This window comes from Galendromus occidentalis, unplaced genomic scaffold (assembly GCF_000255335.2).
Source record: "Galendromus occidentalis unplaced genomic scaffold, Mocc_1.1 scf7180000075543, whole genome shotgun sequence".
Lineage (NCBI taxonomy): Eukaryota > Metazoa > Arthropoda > Arachnida > Mesostigmata > Phytoseiidae > Galendromus > Galendromus occidentalis.
The window spans coordinates 223518-243186 of NW_003803533.1; the positions used below are offsets into that span (position 1 = coordinate 223518).

Here is a 19669-nt window from a genome sequence, read left to right on the forward strand (position 1 = left end):
ATGCGCGTTGGTGGGTCTTGTATGCTTCAGTTTCTTCTAGCTTGTGTCGCTTCTTAACGTCCTCCGTGAGGGTCGAAGCACCCGTCAACAGGTAGGCCAGGCGATTCCTCGTCGTGTGGTGAAGCCGGAGGGTTCGCTTGATGAATGTGGCCTTCGTTTTGTCAAGAGCTGTCATATCGTTGGCCGTGAGGAATGGCCAGACTAGTTCAATTCCGAACTCGGCTACTGGTGCGATCTTGATGTCGAACAGGCGGAGTGCCGTGTTGACCGTTAGCATGTGAGGGGATTCTATAGATCGCATGGCCAGGGTCGCTCGGTTGCATCGGTCTTTCACGTGCCCCGTGAACGAGGATCCGCAGTGATGAATCGTGACCCCGAGGTATTTGAAGCTATTCACGAATTTAAGTCTGTTGCCTCCTATCGTTAGAACATCCTTCACTGATATTCCTCCTCCTTTTCGACAGTTCATTGCCTCCGTCTTTTCTGTGTTGACCGCTAGTCCAAGCGTCTTCGACATTGTGTTCAGTCTGCCTAGAGCTTCTTGGACGAGTAGGCGTTCCGGACTGTATACGACTACGTCGTCCGCGTACAACAGAATTTTGATCCGGCTGTTCCCTCGATGGACTTCGGCGGGGAGGTCTTTCAGAAGAACTGAAAGCAACAATGGGCTCAATGCGTCCCCTTGTGCGAGGCCAGTAGTTTGTTCAAAGGAGGGGTGTTCCACGATTCCATCCTCTAGAGCTATGGAGTTGGCTTGGAGGATCGATGTCAGTAAGGCGAGAATCTTGTTCGGAACTCCCGCCTTTGTCAACAGCTCCACAACAAGGCTCGCGATGGCACTCGCGACGTAGCTCACATCAGAAGTAACGTCGCGGCGAGTTGCGGGATCCCAGTTGATTTCCTACGGAGTATGAACTCCGTCACGTGGAACGTTCGCTGAACGCAGTCCAGACCGCCTTCCCTGAGCACCATCAACCAGCTCTGCCATGTGGGCTCGTGGGAACCGGTGCACGCGAGGATCCTCTTCTCGATACCGATGCTCATGGCTCGGTGGAGTCTGTTCGCCGAAAGCGGGAACTTGAGCCGGGAGCGAAGGTACGCGATTTCTTCGAAGTTCTGGAAATGTCGGAAAATCCAAGCGTGATCGTCCGGCGACTCTTCCACATGAGGATACGGACGAAGGAAGTGGTTCGCTTGCACAATGATGCAGAACTGCACCACAAGCTCAGTGAAATCACTTCCCGAAACCGCGCTTTCCAGCTCCTCAACCTCCCGTAGCGTCGAGAAGAGGCGGCACTTGACCTCGGAGTTCACGTAGCTCACGACCTGGAGGAACTCTGGAATGGCGATGGCTCCACGGAAGTGTTCTAGTTTCCCGTTGTTCAACACTTGCCCTCCCAGGTACGCGCTCAACTGCCGGTTGAGGAGTACGATGATTCGCGCTTCGGGGGACCTTTGGCTGAATGTACGTCGATGTCCCATCGTTGACCTGGAAAAATCGAGGATAGTCTTCAGATCATGTGGATTGAGGAGTCTCCGTTTCGCAGACGAGGGGAAAGAGTGCAGACGGCTTCTGGCTAGAGGAGAGGAAAACTTAGGACCCCGAGCCGTTATGGTCGCTTGGATTTTCCCTCTCCTATCGAATACTGGAGCTTCCGTATCCTCGGGTTGTCGCATTCCAGTGGATGCATGCGGACAAACTCACACTCGACGTGTATGATGAGCCAAGCGAGAGAGATGGACTCGTACAGCACAATTGCTAGCTAAAAACGTCAACCTGGTCTTGACTGTCCTCGAGTCAGAATATGGCTGGAAGCTAGTCAACCGGATTGAAGACTGAGGTCGCAAGAGTAGTCAGATTCGAACGAGGACTTCTTTGTGGAGAGTTTCATATCTTACAACGGCTGGAGAAGGAGAGTGAGGAAGCCCTCCGCGCTCTCGAGGGGATGACGGTCGCAAGCCAAGTATCTCGTAATTCGCGTTTCTCTTGAGCCAGAGCCGAGACGCCTTGTCAGCTGGGGTAGGCTCGAGCCTTCCAGAGCGGCAATCTGCACCCTCCGAGCCATGTTGAGAGGAGAGGAAGAGCACGAGCCCCTGCGGACATTCAACTACCCGATTCAGTGGTTCAGCCGTCCAGAGACTCTCTAAGAGATTGAACTCTAGCTTCTCAGATTCTTTCCCTGTCGAATCGAAACGCTGTGTCTGTCCGTCTGTGCGCCATTCTCCGATGTTTCCTCCCCGCCGATGGAGCCGCTTGAGGCAGGAATGCCTCGCTTGCGTGTTGGAGACCAATGAGATTATCGCTCCATCGCACTCAGGATTAGAAGCTACATCATCTGCAGGCAGGATCTTCGAGAATGGGACCATCAAATGTCGCTGAGTGAAAGGTCTACTCTCGTGGAGAATCCAGGAATATGGCGCTGAGGATATCTCCTTCCGTTGGTCAGCTATGCTCTTCCTCGAGCAGACCTTGGCATCGCCTTCTCCCTTCGGAAGCCAGCATTGCTCTCTGCTAATCCGAATTATTCCCGAAATAGAACAAGGAAGAGGTGGACAATTCGCTGTGCCAGGAACTCTGAGGAGGGTTACCGATACTTCGATTTGATGGCAAAATCTTAAGTCGGGGAAGATAGCTCGAAGGTGGGTTCCTCTTGTAGCAAACGTGTGTACATACTTCAAAGCCCCCTGAGCCGTTTGTCATTCTCTTCGCCTGCTGTCGGAGCCCTGTCACTTCCTCCGTCGTCCGTTTCCGAACTCCATGCTGACCAATTGTTTTGGATTTCTGCCGATCGACAAATATGTTTATTTCGATCGGTAGACTCTCTGAGCTACGAGAATCCACCCAGAAAATTCGGAATGGCTTCGCGGAACGGTAGGTCCTAGCCGAGAACTGCATGTGAAAACTTCCAGGCTTACTGGCACTTCCTCTCGAGCAGTGAGCCAAGTGTTTTTTTCACGAGGTGCACTGTAGCCTGGATATGCGGGACAACGCCGCGTCGACAGATCGTCGGCACACAGAGAACTAAACGCAGCGTATTTTCTCATGAGATGGAGGCCCACGGCTAGACCCCCGAAATTCGCCAAGAACGCTTCCTCGCGGTTCTGAACATGGAGCGCTTCGGACTGAGAGCCGGAGTCACTTGCAGCAGGAATCGGTACGGAAGCGCGGGGGGTCTTCACCTAACTCGACCGCATCGGAGTTCTCATGAGTTGATTCAAGGGATCGTAGGTGCGGTGAACGCGCCAGCGGGTCGAGGAAACCAGCCATCGAGGCGAGAGCAAGAACATCGAATCCTGGTTTACGCTCGAGAGACTGCATCGAGTACTCTGCGATTTGTTTCTTCAGAAAGCAAGAAACTATGTCGATTCTCGCAATATCTATCCCGGAAAGTGCGAGGTATTTTTCTGCGCGGTCCGCAGCGATGTCTGCGAGCAATGCAAGAAGACTCATGTGAGCCGCGCTGCGACGAGGCGAGAGAATAGGATTTCTGACATCGAGGGATCGGAAGAAGAGCAGGAACTGCACATTTTCCATGCACAGCATCCTGACGGTGCACTCGCCTCCTACGAAGAGCCGCCGGATCCGAACATTCTAGCTATGTGCATGGACTTCGAGAGAGAAATGAATGTGAACGGACATCGGAAAGCAGCACTGGAAGTTCCAAGTTTTGTAATGCAGGGCAGAACTCCGACGCGCTACACGAGCTCAAAGTTTTCGCCGCAAACTCGCAAGAGAGCGGATAGGATGCCCGCGAGCTCATGCAATCGCGTAGCTCGAGGGGGAACGCGGCTTCGCGAGAAATCAACCTACTCAAATATTTGACTCGGGCCGAACAGAGCGATATTTCACATTGGAACATGCTGCGGAGAGCTCGCAATTGAGCCAAAGGGATCATGCTCACCGTGGGACATCAGGATGAGCGTTGTAGCGAATTTCTACTTCGGCGCTCGCATTCACGCTCCGAAGGTATGTCTTCGCTTTGGGGGAACCTCACAAATCAACCACGCGACGTCCGAGATCCCATTAGTGGTGTGGAACTCCGGCTCCTCGTTCTCGACAAACCTTTGCCTAAGCTCTAAGACTGGACCCCGGAACGAGGCAGGTCCAGCCGTCCGAGGCGAGGACGGCAGGTTCGATGACGAGGTCGTCGTCTCATCCAGACGTCCACGCGGTGGAACACTGAGAATTTGCTCCCCTCTCCAGACTGTTTGAGATGGCGCCCCTTGCCCTTGGCTTCGATTCAGAATTCGGCAACTCCCCAATCATTCATGGTCTGAGGACCTTGGGCTGCCATCCGCCTAAATTCGCTGAGGGCTACAGCCGTGAGACAGGGCGTGCTGTCGGATCTGAGTCTCAGAGTGTCTCGTTCATGTTCGGACCGACGAGGTTTTCCGTCGGGTCGATTGAAATTGAATGATCTGATCCCTACGGGCGCTTCAAACGATATTCCCTGTTTTCTGTGGGGTCCGATTGACCTATCCAAGTGCTTTCAATTCTTGGCAGAAGACTATTTCTGCATTTCCTCCAGAAGCAGAAATAACACAAAGGAATATCCTCAACCCACCAAAAATCCGTGATCCGTAAGCGGAAATCGAGCTCCCATCGCACAAAAGACAGAAGTCCTCCCCCGAGCGGGAGCTTTTCCCGTCTGACCAGGAAGGTCTTAGCCGTTAGAATAACGCTCATGCATCTCGTGAGGAGCACATCTCGCGCATTCGGCGAGGATCGGCCCCTCGTATTCCACTAGGTCGGAGAGCTGGAAAGGTTCGCTCCCGCCGCGACGCCTAATGTCGCGAGACCGAGAACGTTCCTCCCCGTGTCACGAAAGTGCTGGGCGAACTCCAAGATGGAGAGCAGACATCAAAATCGAGGAAAAGTAATCGCTAGGCTGATCACTACCGTCGCAGTCTCAGCGAATGATGGAAGTCGGTTCAGATCAGATGTTGATTCCAGTCAGTAGGATCGACCGTCAGTAGCAAGCATCCATTCACCGGATGACGCGAATTCCTGAATTTGACAATTCTACGGTTCTGACGAAGCTACGCACGAAAGACTTTCACGACATATTTCTGCCACCTTCCATCCACAGATGCGCGGCCGTCGCTCTCGATTGACGAGAGACCAAAGTTGACAATCGTAGAGCTTTCGCCGCATCGGGTACTGCTGCCAGGGACCTGACTTCGGTGAGTGACACGAATTCGTCCTCTTGCTCCATCTCGAGACTCGTCGTGCTTAGAGTCTTCGTGGATTTCTGGATACGCGCGTCGAATCATGGGTTTCGGGCTCTGATTCTCAGATAATGAAACCAATTCCATGATTGGGGATGCTCGTTCCGACGGCTCCGTCTTACGGCCCAGCGAGTGACGGAACATACTCTGCAGATACCGAACTCCACGCGCGATTGTCCTGTGAGTTGCGGATGAGAAGGAAGCGGAAATTTCAGCGTCTCCCGAAGCCGATCGAGCTCCATTTTGGAACTACATAAAGCAATCGAGGTATATGCGAACTGGTTTCTGGCAGTCGGACGATCGGCTGATCACAGTTGGTATCCACCCGCGAAGCCTCTCCAAAGCCGGACATTATTTATCTCGCTTACGGTATCTGCTCAATGCTCGGGACAGAACAGATGAGCCGCGAGTATTTCGTTCACCCTGAACCATCTTTCGAACGGGTGCCCGTGTGAGCCTCGCTCGTCTCGTTTTGGGCTACAGACTAGGGATCATCACCATATCTGAGGGAAGATACTCCGAATTCAGAAAGAGAGAAATGTATCAGGAAGACGATCTTCATCACGAGTGGAGCGAGAACACCCGAGTGCCCACTCCTCATCTTCACTCGAGAATGCCGAGCATGCGGAGAAGAGCAAGAACCGCTCCACAATTCTAGCAGGATTTCCCGCTGGATCGGAACAGAAATGATGAACGACCCACGGATTGGTCACGAACAGGAGGATGAGACGTTTCGTCAGCACTCGCTTCTGCATCCGACTTACTGACTCGGTCCGAGACTTTCCGAGCTGAATCGTGGGCATCACTAGAGGAGGCAGCAGGTTCTCCAAATTCTTGCTCCAGAGTCTGTCTCTACTTCTCGAGCGGAAGTATCCGACTTCGTGAGGTTGGACGCGCGAGGCATTGCAACTCGCCTCTCGCCGGAGCTCCAGCTTGCGGTATTTGACGCTTTCGGACACTGCCCCGGTCTGCTAGACGAGGGGCTCCACGGAAAACTATTTTTTTTTGAAACTCTCCGGATTCTACCCCACTGTGATGGATTGCAGATTTCTCGGGATGTCAACAATCATCAATCATAATCTAAAAAGATCTGTAGCGAAATCGATCATCCCGCGGGGAAGTTGATGGGCTCGAGAACTCTTAGCCGATTCGGAAACACAAAATTCTGGGAATCGGGCATTCGACAAAGGGCGTCGAATGGAGGCCGGATGGCTGAAAACCCAATCCCGTGCGCCGAATGCGCACGGGTTCAGAATGAGGAGCATCGTGGGGATATTCTTGAATTGCAGGCTCTGGCGGGACTTCGTTCCAATCAGTCCGTTCGAGGACATTCCGCTCCCTTTTTCGGTATCGACTCGAAGCTCTATGATGTCTTGTCTATCCTGAGTCCCTCAGCGGGGTCGAAGTCGATCATGAATCAGCGCCCCGAGCATATGCTGCATCATGATTCCTCTCGCTCATTGAGTACCGATTTCTGTTATATCCAGGTCTCGATGTTGCTGCGGATACTCAACTGCTTCTTAGCCTCCTCCCTAGGAGCCTCGGGTCAGATCACGCTGTCCACGCCGCGGACGACCGTTCCTCCGAGCTTATCGCTGTCTGCGCTGACTGCGGTCACCGGTCCTCCCGTGACGCTCCCGAAACCCAAAGCCGAAAATTCTCCTCCTCCGCAGCTTGCACCTATGACTCCCGATGTCACGAGCTCATTCAACTCAACTTTCTTCATCGAGGACTTGTTGCATCAGTTGCGGGAAGAGGTATCGAGCTTACCAGTCGCGAACGCGACATGTTCATTGTGTCTAGTCCCTAGCTCCAGGTGCGAATCACTCCATCGAGCCTACAATTATCGGACCCATTGCAGTTGCAAGCCAACGCAACAATAAACACGATCCTGACCCCATTCGAGATAGAGGCATCCGACGATGGTGAGTGTACCGTCATCACCGATAATAATCGTACCGTTAGTCTCAATCTCGTTTCCCATAAAGCAGAATTTCACGTCGGCTCCCGCAGATGTCGCCGACACCAATCTGAGTGCGACCGTGTTCCGAGGCTACTTCACCGGTTTCGACAGCCCAGTCCGAAAAGACCGCTGTTCCCACAAGGTCGTGGACAACAATGTGACGTTGCAGTGTTTGATAACTTTCCTCAACTTGAAGTCAATAGCGTATGCCACTGTGAAGGTTCGTTTAAAACTTCGTTGCTCTGATCGAGCCTTCCACGGAGGAAATTCAACGGCGGCGTTCACGTCCCTGGATGCCAAGATAATATTGGGCTTTTGCGGGGGATCGTGACATGTTCAACTCCCGCCGCCTTTCCAGGGAGAAGAACGGGCTCTAGTGATCGTGACAACATCCGTTGAAGACGTCATCTTCCTGATGGAATTAGAAGGTCCACTGGATCGTATGATGAGACTGTATCAATTCAAATCAGTGCTCGACCCTACCGTCAAATCACAAATCGTCGAAGGATCCGTTCGAGCGAAATGGTGGGTGGTATCATTGCTATCTCGAGCAGTGGGAGTCTATCTTCCCGTGGTCCGTTCCATCCAGACTTCCTTCGTTGTATCGATACTCAATACTCAAGCTTTCGATGAATGATTCCAGGTTGAATGAATTCAAGTCTCAGGTTGGTCAAAACATTGGTATACAGCTGATGAGAATCCTCTACCGCGATTTCCGGCAGGTCATCAATATCGTTCTCTCCCGAATGAGTCCGCAAAAACCTGAAAAAGCTGGATAGTTGAATAAATATTGTCTCTGAAATAATTTGACCTCCTACTTCGTCAAGAACGATTATTCATATTCCGCTAGCCCGAGGAAGATGATATGAATCATAGTTTCTGGAAGCGTAGACTGCGGTATCGTCTCCTAGTTCGCGCGTTCGACTATATGATGACGAATGACAAAAAGTCGAACATTCTTCTGCAGGAGCGAGAACGTCGCCGATATGCTAGAGAACACCCTCCGGAAGTCGGGAGGAATCGCTCCGTACATATTACAGGATCTATCCGTAAGGGCTTCTTCGACGAATGTGCAAGAGGGGATGAGCCGAAGCTCGTCCCCCTTGCAGTTTGCAGGCTCTTGCGTGTTCGTCACTGTGGAGAATTCTCTTGATCTCATTTTTGTCTCCGGAGAAGATGCTGGACAATTCGGGAAACCTCTGTCTATGATCTCCAGATTTTCGCCGCTGAAGATGAATCTCGACGTCTCGATCCTTGAATTCTTCTGGTCGTCTGGAGTTAGGACCAGCTCAATATCTCACTGTAGCTATAAAACCAACATCAGAATATTACCGCATAGCATAGCGGAAGCGTGAATCGAATCCATCAGTTGGCGTTTCCCAGGTATGTTCCCTCTTCGCCAGAAGATTTATTGCCACGAAAATCGAGCTCTCTGTTTGCTGCTCCATCTGAGCAACGGTGTTCAGATCGACAATGATGAACCGTGGCGCAATCCCGGCATAATCCCGTACACTGGCTGAGAGGAAGGTCCTCCCATGGAACAGATGTTCGAATGGGTCCGGTCGCAGAGGTTTTTTCGGGCTTGCCCAGAAAAGAGTGAACGAGACTCTATTCAGATCTAGTACTTCGATCTATCCGCTCGAATGACTCCGGGTTTTTCCCCTTGTAGCGATCATTCGGCTCGTTTTCACGACCATTGCCGGAATAAATACTCTCCGATACGATCCATCCCTCGGATATCAATCAGCGATTCGGAGTTCCAACGGAAGGCAGCACTGCGAGCGTGCTGACTCCGTTATCCGTCATCATCACATTCATCAAACGCAGAGGACTGCGAAGGATTGACCGTGAAATGCGCCCGTGATGAAGTGACTGTAAAGTGACTGTTTGTTGTGATCAACACGTCGGCTGACGGGACTCTCGATTCCTCGGAATCCGCTCGGTTTTTCCATCTGTTGACTCAGACGAACCGAGTGACCTTCCCATTCTGCCGAGGAGAAAATCGATTTAGAACATCACTTAACAATAAGCTACCGAAACAGATGAGTAACGCAAACGCGGTGGAATCAGCCGAGCTCCCTTCAACAGTCATGGAGAGCATTTGAATGGCCAAGCATCGCCAGCATGCAACTTCATATAAATGGGATGTTCTCGCTCGCCATGGCTTCACATAGCTTTCACCGAACATGACAACGCTAAACATCAGGGGTCTCCTAGCTTAGAAATACAGAGAAACCGCCTATAGCGAGCGTCTGTTGCTTCTGTGATTTCTGTGCCTCATGGATGGTGGAGTGTGAGCCCTATGAAGTGAACTGGTCACGATACACGATGCGAACCATATGCTTGCTTGCACTCTCTGCGATATTCTCGTCGATCTCCGCTCAAGTCCCGGCTCCTGTGGGAAAGGTGATTGTTCAATTCAAGGGTCTCCGCGCCCCTTCCCTGATCCCCCCTCTCGAGGGGGAATCTTCACTAGAATCGTCCCCAACCGGTTTCTCCCGTGATCGCGGACTCGCCCAAATCAATCTAGAATTTTTCCTCCTGATCATCCGATGGTCGGTACGAATCGAATCTCGGTCTGACAATGGAATCTGTCGCTTGTAGGCTCCGGCAACAGTTCTAGCACGACGAGTACTCCCGAACGGAGATATCGAGCTTCTGGTTCCCTTCGAAGAAACCTTTCTGCGGAACGGAGAACGCGTAGCTTACGTGACGTCATATACTTGTGTGAGAACCGTCATTAACGCTGGACGATCACGACAGTACAGAGAAAAGTGAGTCTCATCGGGAGCGCCCATATTGAAGCTTGTCTGGAGGATCGAGGGACTAGATCGTGGCTCTCTTGCCCATGTCGACGTTTAATTTCTCGAATTCCCAATCAATACAGATGTATACCCCGAGTAGTGATCGCGGAGCCCGTCACACAAGTGAGTTGAATCCAGCGAAGTTGCGACCGACTCTCCGTCTCGAAGGACGCGAATATCAGGAATTGCGTTGCCATATCAAGGATTCACGTTTGAGGAAATACTGATACTAAGCATAAAGCTCCTTGAAATGTGTTCCAGGCACCCACGACCCCAACGACGAAACCTCCGCCGACGACGACGGCGCCAACGACCACTACACGGTCTCCTTATCCTTACCCCTATCCGTACCCGTATCCATATCCGACAACAGCTCGTCCGTATCCGTACCCATATCCGTACCCTAACCCTCAACCGAATCCATATCCTTACCCGGACCCGAATGGTCAGAACTGGTACCTGGTGCTGAGGAGACTTGGCTATCCCGACTATATCGTACCGTATCCGAATCCAGGGAAAAAACGCTGAGCCGGATAAAGCAACGCTGACAGTTTCGTCATTGAAAACACCTGCCGGAGTCCCCCGAAGAATCAACACTGCCTTGTATCCCTTCGGTATAGTCGCCATAAATCCGACTCAGGAGTCTCCGTGCTGCTCGACACCCTATGGGTGATCGAGCACTTTGTCCACCGCACGGAGATTTCTCCGGTCTCGACCAGGCACAGAAGTCTCCGTGCTGCTGGATACGTCAGGCTGATCGAGCACTTCGTCCACCGCACAGAGATCTCCCCGGTTCCGATTTTCTTGATGACCAGCGATGCAGTCATCCTTCGGCAGTGTTACGACAGGGGTATCCCGGACACTCGCGCAGCTGACGAGACCGAGAGAGCGACGGCCATCAGAGACGAGAAGCGTTGACGGCGTTTTCCACGGCGGGGCTCCTCGTAATTCCGCTTGCTGAAGTGGTATGCATCCTTTTGTAATGTACATACAGAAACGAAGGAATCGCAATAGACACATGGTTGGATAGAGGGGAGTATTTTAATCGTCGAAATAAATATGGGTATAAGCTAATGCCTGCCTGGCCCTTATTATTCGCTACGACCGGAGCAGAGGAATGAGATTGGAGCAGATCGTCAGACAGCTCTCGTAGAGCCCTGGAAAGATCTGCAACGCGTGCCTCGGACAGCAACATTATCCCGGTGTCGAATGCGGGAATTTATCGCTGGCGTCCGAATCGCACTCGCATCGCCCCAAGCTCAAATTCCGAGTGTCATATGTGAGGTGTGAGTAATTTCCCCTGCTCGATGTCATACACTCGATAGTCTCGAAGTTTCCGAACGAACGTTCATCCACTGACTTTCGGCTCGAAAATCATTAAGCTGTGTGGGCCTAGCCATGAGCTCCAGAATGAGTATCCGTTTGAGCATCTCCGAGGTCGGGTCACCGAACTCGAATGAACTTCAACATTCAGAATATCTAACCCAGGGGTGTCCCTTCCTGGTCGCAGAGAGCTCTGACATGACAGACGTCGCTAGTGGACTCGACACAGCGAGCATCCGTGATCTCGGTTGTCCCTCGATGCCTCGGGAACTCTGATGGAAAAGGGCTTCCCCATATGGCGGAAAGGTCAAATCAACGGGAAGATTACAGGAAGACTCCTTCCGTCGGGGCTCACTGATGGATTTGAATGGATAAAGGTGAGCGATGATGATGGCGCTCTGGCTCTATCGCTCCTCCATCGACCAATCACTTGGACTTGCAGATTCAGGACTCTGCTGGGGCATCATCTGAGCAGCGACGTATGCAGGCCATCGCATCTCTCGGACACCCAGTCTACTCCATTGATTGAAACGCTCCCACCCGACGAAGGCCGAGCATTCCGGCCGTCGCGCGCGAAACGCTATTGAGTCCTAGAAACGGGGAGGAACCAACGATGGAGGAGGCGTATACACACATATCGGGAGAGGAAGAAAAGCAGACGACGACCGCGGGCAGCGTTGACAGCTCGGAGTCATTGCCGTGACAGGAATCGCTAAACACGTAAGTCGATCGCTCGCGTAGCTCGGAACCATGAGATGAGCCCTTCCCATCTAGCTCTGAGCATCTTTCCATTTATGCGATCTGTCCTTGGGGGAAAGATATCTTCGATCTCCGTTCAGGCCTGCTCATTCCCGCATATTTTTTTTGATGACTGCTTCTGCCACCGTTCGCAATTCATTCATCTCGAGGGTATTCAAGACATACCATGTCGAATCCCCGGGGTACTGAGGGTACAGACTGATCTGGCAGAGAATCATCTTTCTATACGGGTTGCCAGACAGTTGATATCAAACTTGGATGTGCTCTCAGATCCCTCAAGTGGTTTCGTGATACTGGAGCGCTCTGGCTTCCTGGGGAACATAGGCTTTCGGGGACCGCTCGCCGGAAGACAACGGGCGGCGGTGTCTGGAGAAAAATAGGATTAAATTGCTCTCACGAGGGTAGGAGTCCATTGAACTTTGTCTAATCACGCTATTCCAGTCACTCCTCGACGATCTCGCTCTAAATTGAACGACATGGCGACCGGAGTAGATGCCGTCATCAAGTGAGTTGATTGAGCGTGAAGAGAACTCCCTCTGATCTGACCGGAGTAGGAGAATACATTCAACCATAGTGAGTTGAAAATGACTTCTCGGTCATCGAAGAACTCATGAGTTGTCGACTCTTCCCTTCTCAGCTACATTGAGCAACACAAGGACGACTATGTTGCGCGACTTTCTGAAGTTGTGGCTATCAAGTCGGTTTCGGCTTGGCCCGAGTCTAGACCGGATGTCGTCGCAATGATGCAATGGATGAAGGAGAAACTGATCGGTAATAGTCTAGAATCATTTTCATCGCTCGAATTTCGTCTCTTTGCATATCATGGGCAGGATCTGGCTTATTCTCAATACGAAATAGATCGGCCAAGATGAGGGATTTGCATTTCCCGGGGCCGAATCTCGTGAATTATTGACGGTCATCCGTGTGAGAAAGTCGTCGCGGCGAGTCACGCCGTTTTGTCGTAATTTATGGCATACAGCTCTGTCGCCAAGTCTGTCTCAAGGTATCATCACATTCGATGTCAATCTCGGCAGCTCTAAGAGATTCCTTCAATTCATGTTCCAGCCTGTGGCGCCAAGTGCGAGCTCGAGGAGATCGGTCTAGAGACACTGCCGGACGGCCGAAAGATTCCCTTGCCGCCTGTCCTCATCGGCAGTCTGGGAGACGATCCGGCGAAGAAAACCGTCTTGATCTACGGTCATCTCGACGTGCAGCCAGCCCTCAAAGGTTCTTACGCTCGACGAAGCGCCGTAGTCCAAGCTTCGACGGCGCTTTCGAAATGAGTATCAAATCTTGCCCGTTCTTAACTAAGCCGAATTTTTCCGAAAGAGGATGGATGGGACACCGAGCCTTTCGTGCTTACTGAGAAAGATGGGAATCTCTACGGCAGAGGATCCACCGACGACAAGGGACCAGTTCTCGGTTGGCTGCATGTCATCGAAGCCTACAATGCCACGAAAACCCCAATACCGGTGAACTTGAAGGTACTTATGCAGTTTGGATCATAGTCTTGGAGATGGAAAGTCCCCGAAATTTTTCTACTTCCGATTTCGAAAAATCTCTCGTCGGATTTCTCTGGCTCTTCCTCGTGAGCTCGGATAAGAAGCTGATACGGGAGCCATGACTTCTGTCCCCAGTTCTGCTTCGAAGGCATGGAGGAATCAGGCTCCGAGGGCCTCGACGATCTCTTGAATTCAATGAAGGGCAGCGACTTCTTGAACAAGGTTTGGGGTAGAGAATAATTGACTTCATATGCCTGAGCTGTTGCCGAGTGACCGTACTCATTGATTGAATCGATAAACGCAGGTCGATTTCGTCTGCATCTCTGATAACTACTGGTTAGGAAAGAATACGCCTTGTCTCACATACGGGCTGAGGGGGTTGGACTACTTCGGCATCGAGGTTGAATGCGCTGATAAAGATTTGCACTCTGGAGTTTTCGGAGGTGAGTAACGCGAAGAGTTCCTCGTGCAAGTCCCAGAGGAATGGAAGTCCTCCCTCGCCTACCGAGCGAAGTTGGCCAGGTGGAGTCATTTAGAGAGGGAAGCCCTGCGATCTCGATTGTTCTTTGTCTAAGGTGCGGTTCACGAGGCGATGAACGATCTCATCTGGGTGATGTCCAAGCTGGTTGATGTGAACAACAAAATCCTGATTCCTGGAATCATGGATGATGTCGTTCCCATGAGCCCGGAGGAGCAGAGACTCTACGAGCAGATCGATTTTGATCTTGAAGAGTACAGGAAGTCCATAGGCTGCAACAAACTCGTTCACGAGAACAATAAAGAGGGCTGCTTGCAGTCCCGTTGGAGGTATCCGTCTCTATCGCTGCACGGTATCGAGGGAGCCTTCTATGGCGTTGGAGCGAAAACGGTCATCCCGAAGTGAGTTCATCCGGCTGCTCATCAGTATGTCCTCTCCGATCCTAGTGTAGACGTCCCTCTCAGCTGAGCAAGCGCAATCTGACTTTGAGGTTGTTTTCTTCAATTCAGGAAAGTCATTGGCAAGTTCTCGATCAGACTGGTGCCAAATCAGGAACCGAAAAAAATTGAGAAACTGGTTCTGAATTATCTCAATGACCTGTGGAAAACTCGCGGTTCCCCCAACAAGTTCCGAGCATTCATGCTCTCGGGTGGACGATCATGGAAGTCAGACCCGAACCATCCCCACTTCCAAGCCGGCGCTCGAGCTACGAAGAAAGTCTACGGTGTCGAGCCAAACTTCACGTGCGAGGGGGGATCTATTCCCGTGACTTTGACCCTGGAAGAAGTGACTGGGAAGAATGTGATGCTGCTGCCGATGGGCCAGGCTGACGACGGAGCTCACTCCCAGAACGAGAAAATTTCCAAGAGGAATTACATTGAGGGCACCAAACTTCTTGCTGCCTATCTCGATGAAGTCTCGAAATGAGAACTCAGAATGATTAAGCGAAGCTGAGAGGAGCAACCCGGTTTCCTCTATACAAGGAAACCCTGAGTCCCGAACTTTGAACAACCCTTCCTACTTTGAATAAATCCATGCCTCTGGAATCGTACGACAGCCCTCATCAATCATATCATAGGCATTCTTTCAACTCCGGAAAGGGAGCTCAAGCCTTATCATCCTAGTAGAGAGAAATGAGATAGAGGACTGAGGATGCTCACATCGGGAGAGGCTGTCGATCGACCAGTAACTCTCTATAGGAAATTCCCATTTGAATCGCGTATGCAGGGGGAACGGCCGAAAGGGATCCAAGGTGATCTCGAGAGATTTCCGCGCTACGGAATTCCAGTAGGTTGCAGAAATTTTTATTATTAAGTCATAACTATGATTCTATCGTGTTTTTCTTTTCATAAAAACTCCCGCCTCCGAAGAGGCTCATATCTCTGACCGCATTTTTTACACTTTGGGATAGAGTCCCATTCTACCCCTTAAATCACAGCGGGTGACAAAAATCGATTCTTGGCTCTCGTCCATCTTTGTCGAAGCGCCAGGATTTGGTACTCCGCGTTCCACACAACTTTCCGCTTCATTCAAAAGCTGCCCTGGCCCTCCCCAATCGTGCTGATTTATAATCGTTTTCTCTGAAGACTTCGAGGATAGACTGACCCTCACCGGACCCCAAATCCTCAGGATTCTACACAGCAGATTCTTACACCATCGGAATATAGACAAGACATTCACCGCCAGCTTATGGTGACTCTCCGAAGCCGCCGCTCTGACAGATTCTTCCGGCAGATTCGTGCAATCAGCTCAGCGATGAGCATCAGGGACCACTCTCGGCAAGATCAGAACGCTCCGTGATTCGACAAAGTCGCCGAGATCGCTTCTAGGATGGCCGAAACTTCCTACTGTGCTTGATTCCTGTGATTGTGGCCCTGACTGTCCTGTAATTTCTTCTTCCTGGCGAGCATGTTATAAAAGGGATGTTGCATTGTGGACCTGTAATGGGAAGCAACGTTAGACGGGACTCGAAATGAGTACCAGAGACCCACAGAATCAGAGATTTCAAAGTCCTCGATCCCTCAGCGGAGCTGACTGACTTCGTGATTCTGTTTTCGGGGTGCAACCAGGGTGGTCGCGCAAAATATCGAGCCTCTGCGAACAGCCACCGAAGTCTACGCGCCCTCGGGGACCTACCTTTCGATGCAGCGCATCCACTCGTCCTTCTCTTCAGCGGTGGACGCAGACATTCTATATATACTGTGTTTCCCTGGGAAAGTATGAGAGTTTTGTCACTACTCGCGCCGAGTAATCAGGTGTGATACGACGATACGATGACGCGGGGAAATAGAGAGAAGATCAGAAACAACCCGAGAGATATCCTACCTTCGACGACTTTACCATCGGAGTCGGTTTTGCAAGCTTTTATGCAGCTCCCGCCGACGGCAAAGAGTTCAAAGCAATGCTGTCGATTACTTCGGTCCGTCGCATCTCTGACAGACACGTTCTCGAGGGGTATGATGCCTCGAGGCTCTCTATCAGTGGTGTACTCGAAATAGTAGAGACACTTATCGGACAGGATGAACCATCTGTGGAATGGAATCGAAAGGGAGCTCAATCAGAATGCATGTCAGGAGAAGACGACGGCAGATTGGGGATTTCGATCGATCATGCAAGGAGGGATCAAATTAGACTCGCGGTCCCATTGGGGCGCAGTAATTCTGAGCTGTCGGAGCCTGATCGTCGAATCGCTCGGGGGAAATATTGATCCCTTGACGGTTCATTGCTCCGTCCAGACCGAAAACGAGCTACTTAATCTAAGAATGCATGAGCGAGAGGGGCAACCGTGTCCTGCTCATCAATGAATTTGGTATGTTCAGATTGGATCTTCGATGGTCTGATCTACGATCGCTTCCCTCAGATCCTAGGGCGGCCCCAGTATATAATCCTGTCAGGCGATTTCGGTCTTTCCAGTAATGCGAGGCGGGATTGAATTCGAAAGACAGGAAGAGTCTCACCTTCGCTTCCAAGACTTCACTCGTCCTCCCTGTTTCCATAACCATCCCTCTCTATCTGGGTTGAAGAAAGTGTGCATCAAATCGTTGCCGTCGTCCTCCGGGATTTTGAATGGCTCCGCGCGGATGTTCTCGAAGATTGGCGCCAGCATGTTCCTGCAAACAGCGTCTCGATCGATTCAGAGTTCTGAGGAAATCCGTCACAATAGCGACGCTGCTAGGTACGGGACAATGCCAGGAAGTATGGGGAACCGCCTCACCTATCGTACGCGTACGGCGAGTCTGAGACCATTTTGACGAAATCGTCGATACTCGGTTTGTCTTTGATTGAAGGGTTGTGAAGCATCGTATTCAACATGATCACCGCGAATGATAAAATGTAACACTGATCTGGAGCTTCGAAAACACCCTGAAAAAGACAGTTCGGAGAATTATAAGACGAATCAAAGCTCTCGATTGGGATATTCCTATGTTCTCGCCTGTCTCTGGGCAAAACCTACCGGGTTCTGGTCACAGTAGTGATTGGCGAACTCTTGCATCATTCTGTCAATTTTCTGGGATTCCCCAGGCAAACGGAAAGTGAATAAAAAGCGCCGCAAGGCTTGAACGAGGATCAAATTTTTGAATTCATGCAGGTTTATGAATGCGTGAAGAACTGCTTCGTTGAACTCTTCTTTCTCGCCGAGATAATCTCCAATAGATTTTTTGGAGAGACCTTCGCCATTGAACAGGAAATCAGCAACCGCTTCCGGCGTCTTCTCAACAAGCCTTAAAGAGTAGACGATTTTGTAGACCACAATCGTTTAACCTTCGGGCCTGTCGAGGGGCTGGCCATACATCCGGTCAGATGCGCAGGGCCAATGAATTCGGCGTCGCTTATCACGGCCGAAGCGAGTACATACCCGGTATCTATCAAATGTTTGATGCCTTTTTTCGGATCGAGATTGAACATTTTCCTGCCTTGCGTCTTCAACCTAAGTCTTGTTTGCGATTCGCCATCCTGTCCGCCATTCCCGTGGGTCCCTGGGAGCAGTGAAAAACCGAAATGATATTATTTGCTCAATGTGCCATAAACGTTTCACGAGAGAACATCAAAGGAGAACTCACCCCGAGTGGAAGATTCGAGTTTGGCCATATCATTCGTGACGCATTCGATCTCGAAGCGTATTCGTTCAATCTCAGCCTTGAGCGTTGCTTTCCTGTTTTGGATATCGAGGAGCACCGTGTACTCGGCCTGAGTCAATTCTGCATTAGGGAGGAATCCATTAAAGAAAAGCTCACGGTCACGGTTCTCCGGCGGACGATAACCTCTTCGGGACGTTGATTCATCCGAGTCCGAGAACGTGCCAGAGTACTACTTCGGATACAGAACATGAACCAAGGATGACTGCAGTCACCAACGTTTCGGTTAGTACAAGAGCTCCATCTTGATACCGAACAAGTGCAGCACAGGGCAGCGTGACGGTGCCGTCGACATTTCGTGAAAATCTTCACCTGTCTGGAGTCGAATACCGACCCGACCCTCAAGAAACAAGCTGTCGGAACAGCTGAACACAACACACAGGGCAAGAACCCCGGCGTTTGCTCTTTTGTCGATGCACTCCACGATGAAATCACTCTTCATGGCTCGAATATGGCTCGAATAGGCTCTCATTCCGTGTGTACGGTGCTGGACTTTCTGATGAACGCCAGTGAGCCAACGTTTGCATCGAATAGAGCGAAATCCTGATTCCCAAGGCTTGGGATGAGAGTGCTCTCGGAGACAGCCCCAATCATCGGGGGTGTCCCCCGGGGATTTTCCCATCGAATACCCCGCCGCGGTAAGGGTTCTCATCCCACGCACCGAGAGAGCTAGCCGGGCTACCTGACTTTAACTGGAAGTTGCTGTCAATGGGAGGGAGCTTCGAGCGACGCGAGAAAGGAGTATGACAGCGGTTATCCAGGCGGGGGGAGCTGACTCTCGATTGCTCATCTCTATCAAAGAATAAGAAGCCTCGAATTCAATGACCTGGGTGTGCTTGAATCATGATGCCGCCGAGAGTTTGTTGCAATCTCGATCCACGAAACCGGAGCCGGACAAACCGGGCGTCTTTGAAGTCTGTCTCAATATCTTCCACACAGCATGAGACGATCAGCCGTCAGATCATCCCCACACTGCACATCGAAAACGTAAACAAATTCGAGTACGAACAGCTGCTACTGCCAAAATAGACAGACTGTGTAGACCCGTGGACAGCGCTCTCTCAGAGCTGCTGCTGCCGTAGCAGAACGAGAACAGGGACCTGCCTGCCGGTCTTGAAGACGCCCCACTGATGATGAGGGATCACAGTAATCATCAATTGCCTTCATCGAGTAGATACGCGCCAATTCTTGACTCCGTTTCAGTCACGATCAGACTAGAGTCGATCTAGGTGCTCGCACGGCATGCTCCCATGCGGAATTTCTGCAGATTGGACCTCTTGAGGGATCGATCGGGTTATATCTCAACGGAGAGAGAGGCTCGGTCAAGGAGCGTGAGCATAGAGGAAATAATTCCGATGATCTTTGTCTGCTGGCTGACCGAATCCGGGCGGTCGTGCCGTTCACCTGCGATCCCCGGCTCGCTTTACGTTGAACCGCGTAGCATATCGGGAGGAGATTCCGGTCATTCAGGAGTG

At 51.3% G+C, this 19669-nt stretch overlaps 4 protein-coding genes across 4 annotated transcripts in view; 2 read left to right on the forward strand and 2 right to left on the reverse strand.

The window, feature by feature from the left end:
* The window catches only part of LOC100907114 (uncharacterized), a 7439-nt gene extending 5957 nt beyond the window's left edge, over nt 1-1482 (reverse strand). Inside the window, 2 exon segments of the mRNA XM_029111008.1 lie at nt 5-651; nt 906-1482. Coding sequence (XP_028966841.1) covers nt 5-651; nt 906-1482 — 1224 coding nt within the window.
* A 2434-nt stretch (nt 1483-3916) lies between these two features.
* Nucleotides 3917-7986, forward strand: LOC100907256 (uncharacterized). Its single transcript, XM_003737420.1, has 6 exons — nt 3917-3967; nt 6717-6986; nt 7091-7154; nt 7243-7412; nt 7551-7717; nt 7836-7986. Exons 1-6 carry the CDS (start codon nt 3917-3919, stop codon nt 7969-7971), a joined length of 858 nt encoding a protein of 285 aa, XP_003737468.1. The 3' UTR covers nt 7972-7986.
* A 4017-nt stretch (nt 7987-12003) lies between these two features.
* Nucleotides 12004-15105, forward strand: Cndp2 (Cytosolic non-specific dipeptidase 2). The gene is made up of 9 exons (XM_003737406.2): nt 12004-12039; nt 12520-12583; nt 12716-12849; nt 13144-13305; nt 13408-13562; nt 13716-13802; nt 13885-14023; nt 14156-14459; nt 14568-15105. Exons 2-9 carry the CDS (start codon nt 12555-12557, stop codon nt 14983-14985), a joined length of 1428 nt encoding a protein of 475 aa, XP_003737454.1. The 5' UTR covers nt 12004-12039; nt 12520-12554; the 3' UTR covers nt 14986-15105.
* A 255-nt stretch (nt 15106-15360) lies between these two features.
* On the reverse strand, nt 15361-19066 carry step (cytohesin steppke). The gene is made up of 9 exons (XM_003737407.2): nt 19021-19066; nt 18120-18257; nt 17915-18035; nt 17513-17780; nt 17273-17421; nt 17016-17168; nt 16384-16586; nt 16195-16267; nt 15361-15996 (listed from the first exon to the last, which is right to left on the reverse strand). Exons 1-9 carry the CDS (start codon nt 19037-19039, stop codon nt 15903-15905), a joined length of 1218 nt encoding a protein of 405 aa, XP_003737455.1. The 5' UTR covers nt 19040-19066; the 3' UTR covers nt 15361-15902.
* Nucleotides 19067-19669: the final 603 nt, after the last annotated feature.